This window comes from Bombyx mandarina, chromosome 24 (assembly GCF_030267445.1).
Source record: "Bombyx mandarina strain Sakado chromosome 24, ASM3026744v2".
NCBI classification, from domain to species: Eukaryota; Metazoa; Arthropoda; class Insecta; order Lepidoptera; family Bombycidae; genus Bombyx; species Bombyx mandarina.
The window spans coordinates 11989208-11999703 of record NC_143230.1 but is presented as its reverse complement, the minus strand read 5'-3'; the positions used below and the strand labels follow the sequence as shown (position 1 = coordinate 11999703).

At 41.8% G+C, this 10496-nt stretch overlaps 1 protein-coding gene across 2 annotated transcripts; it reads right to left on the bottom strand.

Moving 5' to 3' along the window:
- Nucleotides 1-411: 411 nt before the first annotated feature.
- Nucleotides 412-10496, bottom strand: LOC114248489 (uncharacterized). 2 transcript variants are annotated; one of them, XR_016325305.1, is made up of 9 exons: nucleotides 10137-10496; nucleotides 9383-9525; nucleotides 7490-7658; nucleotides 6253-6402; nucleotides 5472-5597; nucleotides 4878-5000; nucleotides 2868-3645; nucleotides 1589-1674; nucleotides 412-1166 (listed from the first exon to the last, which is right to left on the bottom strand). XR_016325305.1 is itself a non-coding variant. In XM_089737945.1 (8 exons), the coding sequence occupies exons 1-8, from the start codon at nucleotides 10356-10358 to the stop codon at nucleotides 1013-1015; spliced, it is 1173 nt and encodes a 390-aa protein (XP_089594071.1). In that variant the 5' UTR covers nucleotides 10359-10496; the 3' UTR covers nucleotides 412-1012. The 2 variants fall into 2 exon arrangements, 1 of the variants encoding a protein (XP_089594071.1); XM_089737945.1 differs by lacking the exon at nucleotides 2868-3645.

The following is a 10496-nucleotide window of genomic DNA, read 5'->3' as shown; positions in this document are numbered from 1 at the left end:
GTTTCAGTTTTGGCGGGCTTTTGGTGTCTGCTACAGACTATACAGCCTTGCGGTGGTCAGCGCCCCTGGCTGTATGCATATGACATGCGATACGTCACAGAACTTTAACGATGCCAAAGTTCACAATAGACCTGAGACCTGTGTTTGTTTTACAGTCATCTAATGGCGAGGGGTGACATTAGCAATGCCATGATCAACGCTATGTCACTGTTAGCGCTCAAGACTCATCACAGAGCTGATAGTTCGGTCTTATGTCTCCAGATGCATCGTTTTGGCATTGCTGAAGTCCATGGGCGACGGTAACCACTCACCATCAGGTGGACCGTATGCTCATCTGACTACAAGGGCAATAAAAAAAACATGCATCGCATGTAACGTGTGCGCCATTTTAGCTCATAATTAAAAGTCTCATTTAAAAATTCCTTCATCTTTATTTCTTACTATATTTACAAAAACTAATTTACAATTTATATTTAACAATACTGTTTTATTACATAACTTACTACTGGTTAGATTGCTAAACTATTCTAAGTTGTACAAGGTTTAAAAAAACCAAACGAAAGTAATATTGTAGTTCAGAACAAGCGACTTTTTGGCGGGAAAACGAATAGTGAGGTTATGTGAACGGTTTTATGCTTCTTCCAATATGAATGTGCATTAACATATATTAGAACTTTTAACATCACAGATGCAACTAATGACTGTAAAAGTAATGTTTATGTAGGTAAAATGGATATAATAATGTCTCTTAAACACACACATATATCACACTCGCCACTTTTAAGAGCTGCTTTTAAAGTTTGATCCTTCGAGCTGGATCTACGAGTGAATTCGCTTTTGAAAAAATAGTCTTGAAACGTAATGGGGAAGAAATTGTAGGCTAACGCGTTCTCTTTGCTGCACTGGAGGCATGAACACGTCGTCACCCCGCAGTAATGGTGATAAGTCGCATATAAAACGGGAGATTCCTTTGCCCGGCTTCTTCATATCACAGATAGATGTCGCTACAAAACTAGTGTTTCAGTGTTGCCAGATTACTAAACGATTCTATTGGCAGTTTCTGAATCTGTCCCTGCTGGTCCCTGGCGACGCCGTGGCAGCGCGCCATGTGTCTCCTGACGTGATCCGTCTGCTGGTAGTTCTTCGAACACATAGGGCACATGTACCTGAGAATTATTGTATGCTTACTTCCTTTTATTGTCAAATAACGAGCTTACCACTTAAGAACTTATCGTCAAAAGTTAGCAAAAGAGGACTTGATTTCGTCTTTTTTCGTTTTAAAATGTGTTTTAATGGTGGCCTCCCTCAAAGAGTGTCGCGGTCACCTATTTTTTTGTTAGAGATCAATAAATGCATGTTACCATAATGACCGCAGAATTTTCAAAGGACTTTTAAAGGAATGCTTTGAGGAAATCGTGGAAAATCAGCATCGGTTGTGGCCGATAACATTGTGAATGGTAGGTTTTACGGTTACTACGGATATTGTTCAGCTCCTGTATAAGTGATCAGATGTAGGAAAATGAAACAAACAAAGCCCTCGGACGTAGCTTCTCGGGTTCTTTCAAAAAGTCCACTAGAAAAGTCTCACCTGTACGTGGGCCGGGGGCGGTGTCTCTTGGAGACGTGGATCTGGAGACGTTTTTTAGATTTCTCCATTTTCTGACAAACCGGACACTGAGGAGAAACGAAGTCATCATCAGCGAGACAGTTCCGCATCGGGATGTTAAACAGACAGACGAAACCAGACGGACTTGTTTTGAGACGCACAATACTAGGACGTATACTAGTACTTAATATTTATAATGATATGGAATATTCCAGAATGAATGAACTATAAAAGAACTAATTCCGTTTTCTCTAATATAATAAGAAAATAAGAAGAAATACGAATGAACACTAAATAGACAAAATAAAACAAATCACATGACTTCACTTCTCGCGTTCCCGTCCAAAAAGTCCTGTGATCGTTAGCTACAACCAGACGTTCTAAAGATTGTCTATGTCCAAACTCAAATACGGTTAATGGCGCTCGAAAACTAAAATATAAAGTAATTATAATGCGACGCCTGCCTCCTCTGTCTGTTATCACAAAGTCACAACAGATAGAATAGTTACGTGGTCCTAATAGCTATACTATAGTAGGGTAGTATCGGAAAGATATCGGCACTAGTGTTTGGCATTACTCACGATACTAGTCGTTGACTGACTAAACGTTTACGGTAATGATTCTGAATATTAAAAAAAGATTATGAACAAAACATGTCAACCACTAGTGCTTTCTTCCAAAAATAACTAGAAATCCGTCCATTAAAGAATTTATTTCATCTATTTTGAAGGCAGAAATATATGTTCGGTAAAAGTTTACAAATGCGTTTTATAGAAAAATAGAGGGTAGTTAGCACAATATTTAAATATCAACGAATAATAGTGGCAGGCACCCTTCATTACTGGTGGCAGGCGGCGTTGTGAGCCCCTGCGCTTTGCAGTCACAACCGGGGAAGCGGTGCTCATCCGATCGGGCTTATCTTATCATATCTATACTAATATATAAAACTACAGTGGTTTTTACGGATGTTCCGTTATAACTACTGAGCCATACATCCGATTGACTTGAAACTTGGTATCCATGTAGAAAATACATGTACTTAATGGATAGGCTAATATTTATATGAGCGTTGGACTCCCTACATCAGTTGCGGGGGCGTTAATGATCAAAATCTTTAAGAGAAATAATTATGTTATTTTAATTTTAAATGCACAGCGAAGCGGACGGGTACAGCTAGTTATATTATAATCTTTGTTAATTATTTCTTTAATGGACGATTTTAGGTAACTTACAAAGAAACTAACTAGTGCCAACATCTTACCTTTTCCGATATGCGCTGCGGTCCAGGGGCCCTGTTCGTTGTGTCATTAAACTTTTTACGAGGCCGATTCAATAATATCTTTTTCGGGCAGCTGTAGGTTGAATGTTTGTATATAATATCGAGAGACTAAGTAAAAAATACTAGGTAAATGTCTCGTGATATCGCCTGTTCAATAATATGTGTGTAGCAGCCTTTAGTCAAATGAGTTTTTTATGATGAGTGTGTAGAGTGTTTGAGAAAATGATGTGTATCAATATCGGGTACGACAGAAGGTAGTTCAGTTATGGAGCTGTGTGTGTTTTTTTTATTATTATTTATATTCCTTATATGGGAGGATGAGCTCACGGCCCACCTGGTTTTAAATGGTTACCAGAGCCCATAGACATCTACAACGTAAATGCCGCCACCCACCTTGACTTCTAAGGTCTCAGTACAGTTACAACGGCTGCCCCGCCCTTCAAATCGAAACGCATTACTGCTTCAACGGCAGATAAGGGTGGGGTGGTGGTACCTACCCGTGCGGACTCACAATAGGTCCTACCACCAGTAGATGTGTGTGTGTGCGTGTGCGTGTCTACAGCTGCACCCTGACGACGGGCCCCTGCTGGTCGTCCGGCAGCCCGTGGACCCTCCTGGTGTGGGCGCGCACCTTGTTCGGCTTCTCGAACCGGTGCTCGCATATTGGGCAGAGGTACCCGTACCGCTTGCCCGTGTGGGCGTTGTGCTTGTGTATCTGGAGGAACTTCTTCGACTTCAAGCGCTTCGGGCACATGTCGCACTGCGGACACACGCGCGCGTTACTGGGGGCGCGGCCGTCGGACGGCGACGCGGGCCCAGAGACGTGAGACTAGTAGCTGTTTGTCGCGCGACGGATCTATGAGCGCTCATATGGCCCTGACTTGAGTAAAGTGAAGACGAGGAGGAACTAACCATTGAAACAGGACTGTTCAAACTACTTGCGAGCTAATTATATTTACTATTAAAGCTGGGGAGACGCAGAGAAAAATATTTTCAAAAAGAAATCATGGTAAACGATAGCTTCACTTTTAAAAGATGTCATGGCAATGCAATTTTATAAGAATAAAGGTAAATTATACCAAATATTGATTATAAATCACAAAGAATTCTATTATCGAAACTATTTATATATAAAACTATTTTCTGATTTAAACATGCGTCGCGGACCGTTGTCTGGACAAGTCTGCATTAAAAGAAAGAAGAACGCTGGTTAGATGAAATGGCGACAGGTCTCTGCAACAGCATGCGATCATAGAATGCCCCTTCAGCTCAAGGGAAAAATTTACAAAACGATCATTAGACCTGTCGTGCTGCATACAGCAGATAGATCCATAGATCTGAGTGTTGGGCGACGAAAGTAAAGCATGAAAGAGGAGTGCATGCGGCAGAGATGCGAATGTTGAGATGGATGTTTGGAGTGACAAGAATGGACAAGATAAAGAATGAGTATATCATAGGAAGTGTGAAAGTGGCCCCGGTAAGTAACAAATTAAGGAGCGGACGGTTAGCGTGGTATGGACATGTGATGCGTAGAGAGAAGATGCATGTGACTAGAAGATGTATGGAAATGGTAGTGCAAGGTAGAGGGGGAAGAGGTCGACCGAAGAAGACATGGATGGAGTGTGTGAATAACGATATGAGAGACGAGTGAGTGTTGAGATGACGGCTGATAGAAGAGAATGGAAGAGAAAAATTAACTGTGCCGACCCCACCTAGTGGGATAAGGTAGAGAAAAAGAAGAGTCTGCATTAAAAGAAAGAACTTAGCGGGAACAAGAAAGAAACAATTTAGCGAGTGAACATTGAGTGCGTATGAAGTCGTGCGCCTGTAAGAGTTTCGATGTAGCGAGTAAATCGCAAGAAAGACAGAATGAAATTAGCAAGTAAATTAAAAGAAACAAAGAACACATTTAGCGAGTGATTTTATTTAGCAAGTTGTCAAGATGAGAGATTCAATTTATGAAGACTTTAAGAGCATTAGGTTCGTGGGTACCTGGAAGTTCTTCTCGGGCAGGTGGATGGCGATGTGCTGCACGAGGTTGGAGCGGCGGTGGAAGGTGGCGCCGCAGTGGTCGCACACGTACGGTCGCTCGCCGGTGTGGCGCCGCTCGTGGATCTACACACACGCACACGCGCGCTCATCAATACTCACCAAGTGCAGAGAGCACGAGTCGTTACTGCTAGGAGACACTCGAAAAATCTTATATGTCTAAATTGACGAGTATGCTGCTTCAGTCGTGGCCAGGCGCTGCTTTGCTGCGTGTGTGCTAAAGAAACGACTAGCCACTTATGACGTCATGCGTTCTCATAAATGTTCAATAAAAATGTTTCAATTGTTTCATGTATTTTCTTCTCTTCACGACACATTCATACATATCTTTTACGGCGCTGGTTCTAAGTAGTCACGGACGGACGTGCAAGGGGACGTGGCGAGGTGACATGGTGAGGGAACATAGTGAGGAGACGTAGCGAGGGGACGTGGCGAGGGAGCATGGTGAGGGGACGTGGCGAGGGGGCATGGCGAGAGGACATGGCGAAGAAACGAGGCGAAGAGACGTAGCAGGGGCCGTAAGGGCGCGGTACTCACCGTGAGCGCCTCCTTGGTGGCCGAGCTGTACTCGCAGTACGCACACTTGTGGATCCGGCCGAGCCCGTGCCGCGCCCGCTTGTGCTCTTGCAGCTGGTTGTTGTTGCGGCATCTCTTACCGCACGACTGCGGGAACACACGGATACAGACTTCACAGGCAGCCAACTTTCTGACCTCGTCCGAAGAGGACTTTTACAGATTGCATGCAAGTAAGCTCACGGTAAGACGTCCTAAGTTCTGTACCATGTGCCAACGGGAAAGACCCTGGCGACATGTAATCAACATCGTCGACCTTGGACATCAGCAATGCCAGAGGCACGAACAGTCTCTTGTCTGCTGAGACCTGCCAGCCCAGTGTGTGCGTGTGTGTGTGTGTTCAAGCACTGTCGTGTGACGTCAGCACCGCGCTCTACACCCCCCCCCCCCCTCTGGCAGCGCGTCCCTATATGAGACACGAGGCTAAGCTCTCAGTCGCATTACGCAGCGGGTTGAGCCGGCCAGAGTGTCCCACCTACCAATAGTCCATACAACAATATACAATTATAATTGTGTACTTTGAAAACTAAACAATTAACAATTTAATATTTGGTTTTTATGCTGTCGTTACCGGTCACAATAGTAGAGCGAAGTTATAAGAATTATTGTATCCTCATCGGCCCTTGTAGTTGATCGGAGACAAATTGCGATACTTACAAACGTACCGAGCTAACTAGAGCGTTTTGGCATAGCAGAGAGGGTTCGCCCTAGGGGTCGCCCGGGCCCGCGGGTACAGCGCACCCACCTCGCACACACAGTAGTTAGTGTGGAACCGCATGTGGGCCTTGTAGGTGGCCTTCATGCGGAACTCCTTGCTGCAGGTCGGGCACTTGTACGAGGCCGGGGCGGGACACGTGGGGCGGGGGCGCGGCCGCCGCGCGCGCGACACCTTCGGCTGCGGGGACAGGACGAGGGGCTCGGGTCACTTTACTGCTGGAAGCGCACACTACATGTCTCCAGGAGTCTTGAGAACCTTCTTAATGTCCCAATGGGCGCCGCATTCACGTAGCGATATTTATGGATTCTGGTGACCAATTAACCAGAGCTTCTGGGCCGGCCACATTGACCTTGAGCTCATTCACTCGAGCGAACAAAAAAGAACAAAAAAACCTGACTAAATCTTGCCATAAAAGACAGATGAGTACCTAATCCACAAAGCCTACTCTGTAAGATTGGAAGCCCATCCAAACAACCTTACTAAGCATTTAATGGACAACCAAATGACTACAAGAAGACTCAGAAGATCTACTAGATCTACCGTACATAGATTGATATAGACATGTCAATGGATCATTGTGCATGCGTCACCTAGGATATTGTTTTTCTCAAAACTACGGTTGGATTTCTTAAAACAACTTATTGTTTAAAAAAAATATCAGTATTAGACATACTTTCACGGTAGAAACAACCACAATGCAGTTCTACTTTAGACCTCGTTCATCCACTGCCCCAATGTAAGTTCTGTAGCCAGTACCTAAGGTACTTATGAAGGTACCCTCATTCTTGTCTATACATATATAAATGGGTAAACATGAAACAAGTACCATTTTCTCTTTTGTTTTCCAAATCAACTCAGTTCTCCTTTTCAGAAAACAACAAACAAAACCAATGAAATCTAGATCTTGAGTCCTCTGTGATTATGGTCGAATTTAGATTATCAAACGAACAATAGTTTTCAAGAATAATTATTGAGTGTTACAATACAAAATATCCCTTACTGTGTGTACCTAAACTTGTCATTAAATAAGATCACCCACCCTGCCTATTTTTGCTGTGAAGCAGTAATGTATTTCGGTTTGAAGGGTGGGGCAGCCGTTGTAACTATACTTGAGACCTTAGAACTTATATCTCAAGGTGGGTGGCGCATTTACGTTGTGGATGTCTATGGGCTCCAGTACCCACTTAACAACAGGTGGGCTGTGAGCTTGTCAACCCACCTAAGCAATAAAAAAAAAAGAAGATCAAATGCAACCATAAAATACCTTGATCTCAATCTTTTCCTCTTTAATATCGACAAAGTTCTGGTCATCCTGCTTGTAGTCTTGTTCATCTTGGAAACTGTCTTCAAAGGCACTGTACTCGTAGTCTGGGATGTCCTCATCTAGTTTCTTAATCTTGGGTCTCTTTAAGGCTTTAGATATTTTAGTGTATCTGTAAATGCAAATATAAGATTGTGAGTGGGAGGGCTTTCCATTGTATAAACCTCTCCATGAGGGGAGACAAATCTAACTAAGCCCATGGATGTCACATTTCTTCAGCCTTTCCAATTTCTTAGAAGGATCAATAGACAGCCTGTACAGTAAGGAACGAAATAAGTGCCTGAAGATTTACCGATTCACCTTCCTTCCACTGCCTCGTGCTCCCTGGGCTCAGCGTCGTTTCCGGAGGTGGGACCGTCTGTCCCTTGACTGGTACACGATGAACAATTGTCGCTGCTTCTAATGGTTACGCGTGACTTGTGTTGGATAATTTTTGTTTTTTGTAATAAAGAATATCTGCCGCGGAACGCGTGTGCTATGTGTCCTATGCGACGGCGATCTCTGCCCGTAGGCTTGGTCTACAGGCAAGATCGAACCTTGCTGCAGCTAGGCTAAGATTTGTGTTGTCTTGAAGATGTATTGCCTAATACTCGATATTAATAAAAAATATAGAAACACGAAAAAATCTGTTTCAGTACGAAACACAGCCTATAGACAACATAAGTTAAATATGGACATGAGATCAAAGTATAACACATTGACTGTCCCACACTTCACCAGAATTAATCAGAAGCTTCAATAAGAAATAGTGGTACTTACCTGTGAGATGTTACAATTTGCCCCACCCCAAGTTATTGATAGATTATGTGGTCGTCGTGGCCTAACGGATAAGACGTCCGGTGCATTCGTGTTGAAGCGATGCACCGGTGTTCGAATCCCGCAGGCGGGTACCAATTTTTCTAATGAAATACGTACTCAACAAATGTTCACGATTGACTTCCACGGTGAAGGAATAACATCGTGTAATAAAAATGAAACCCGCAAAATTATAATTTGCGTAATTACTGGTGGTAGGACCTCTTGTGAGTCCGCACGGGTAGGTACCACCGCCCCGCCTATTTCTGCCGTGAAGCAGTAATGCGTTTCGGTTTGAAGGGTGGGGCAGCCGTTGTGACTATACTGAGACCTTAGAACTATATCTCAAGGTGTGTGGCGCATTTACGTTGTAGATGTCTATGGGCTCCAGTAACCACTTAACATCAGGTGGGCTGTGAGCTCGTCCACACAGGTAAGCAATAAAAAAAAAAAAAAAAAAAAAAAAAGACACTTAGCATGTGTAATTTAGGATCAGATATGATGTGAGACTCATTAAACAGACACCATCCACTGCACATAGACCTTTACAGTTGAAAAGGTTAAATAAACCCCCTCTTATCCAGAGGAAGTCCGAAGACATGAAGCCAAATTAACTGTTGACTGTCACTCTGGCTTACACAGAAAACAGAATTTATTTTCAACATACTTTGTGAACAGCTTGCATCAGAAGATTTTGAGAATTTTATCTGACATAGTATATTAAAAATAATCATGTTTGCTATTGTATTGAGAGGTAAAAAGCTACAATGGTTTAAGCGATATTTATCTTTGTAATTAAAGATGTGTTTAATAAAACACATTTTAAAAAAAAAAAACAATTTTTTTTTTTTTTTGAACTTCAACTAAGTTTATTGCATTGAAATAAGTAGCTGAACGTTTTTTGTTTCGAATTTTTTCCAAATTTTAAATTTCAAATGGCTTTCCCGTAAATTTGCAAAATTGTCTCTTAAACCAAATAGTATTTCACCCCTTGATATGTGATTGTTTCCATTTCCTTGCCTCTAGTGTGGGAATACTAACTTCTTTTTTGTTTTATTCCCTGATATCCTATTTAGTAATGTTTTCTCTGTTTTTTTACTTTTCCTTCTGAACTTTAGTGCTTGGTTCAATGAGTCCAAACAACCAGAACATATCCTCTGTGATAGACCATCGTTTTTCTTAATCTGAAAATTTTATATGGTATTATGTTATGCCCACTTCACTTCACATATTTCTACATGTCTACTGTGTACTGGGCTACTGTTAGATATATAGCAAACAACACAGTCCTAGAAAGAGTCATAATACTCAAGATCTACCATTGCCAATACCTTCATTAAATAAAATATTTTTCTACATAAATTATATCTAGGTTTTATTTAAATTAATACCGGGAAGGCGATAAACTCATCTATTGAGAATAACTAACATTTTCTATAATATCATTGAGAAAGAAATAGGCACAATAATAAACACCAAAATGAATATTTCATTGGTCGAATACATTATGTGTACTAAAAGTAATATTAAACAATTTTGCTATTTATTATGAGACATGGGCGACGGCCAGGTGTTAAACTCACCCATGGACACCACAATATGACTATTAGCCTCCCAAAGAAATTATTAGTTCTCATTTGATAAATTCCAATTTTTCAAATTCCACTACGATTGAAACTTTCAACTCCGTGCCTCAAGACGAGGTGTGGCGTTAGGAACTTAGCGTCGGAGAGCTTCAGTAACGGTTAGCACCAGGTAGGTGATCTGCTGGAGCAATAAAACTTATTTTAATTACCTGTAAACCAGTTGTAACTTTTAGTTCGCGCGTACGTTTCTCCTCGGTTTGTTTCTCGTTAAATATCGGCGATAGATCCTCGGTACCGAGACACGTTCTGCAGTAACCGTCCTCATTGACCTCAGAGGCTAATTTAAAAGAATTCTGAAGTTTTTCCCGACGTTTTGTGCGATGTCTATTCGCCATTATATTCATGCGGTTTAAAAGTAAAACAGCCAACATGATTATTACGTTTATATTAAATTGAGGGGAAGATATTCTAAATTTTTTATTTAAGTATAATTCTACTTATTTTTCATTTGTTTTAATTAATGAATCGCATTATTAAATGTGTTGTACACAAACAAAACAAGCTGTACC

What these genes read in the sequence shown, in the direction of transcription:
- LOC114248489 (XM_089737945.1), bottom strand. Translation starts at nt 10,358, where the DNA reads ATGTTGGCTGTTTTACTTTTAAACCGCATGAATATAATGGCGAATAGA. An exon ending in AAGTTACAACTGGTTTACAG is followed by an intron (nt 9,526 to 10,136) that starts GTAATTAAAATA and finishes TAAAATTTTCAG; the next exon opens with ATTAAGAAAAACGATGGTCT. An exon ending in AGGAAAAGATTGAGATCAAG is followed by an intron (nt 6,403 to 7,489) that starts GTATTTTATGGT and finishes CTGTCCCCGCAG; the next exon opens with CCGAAGGTGTCGCGCGCGCG.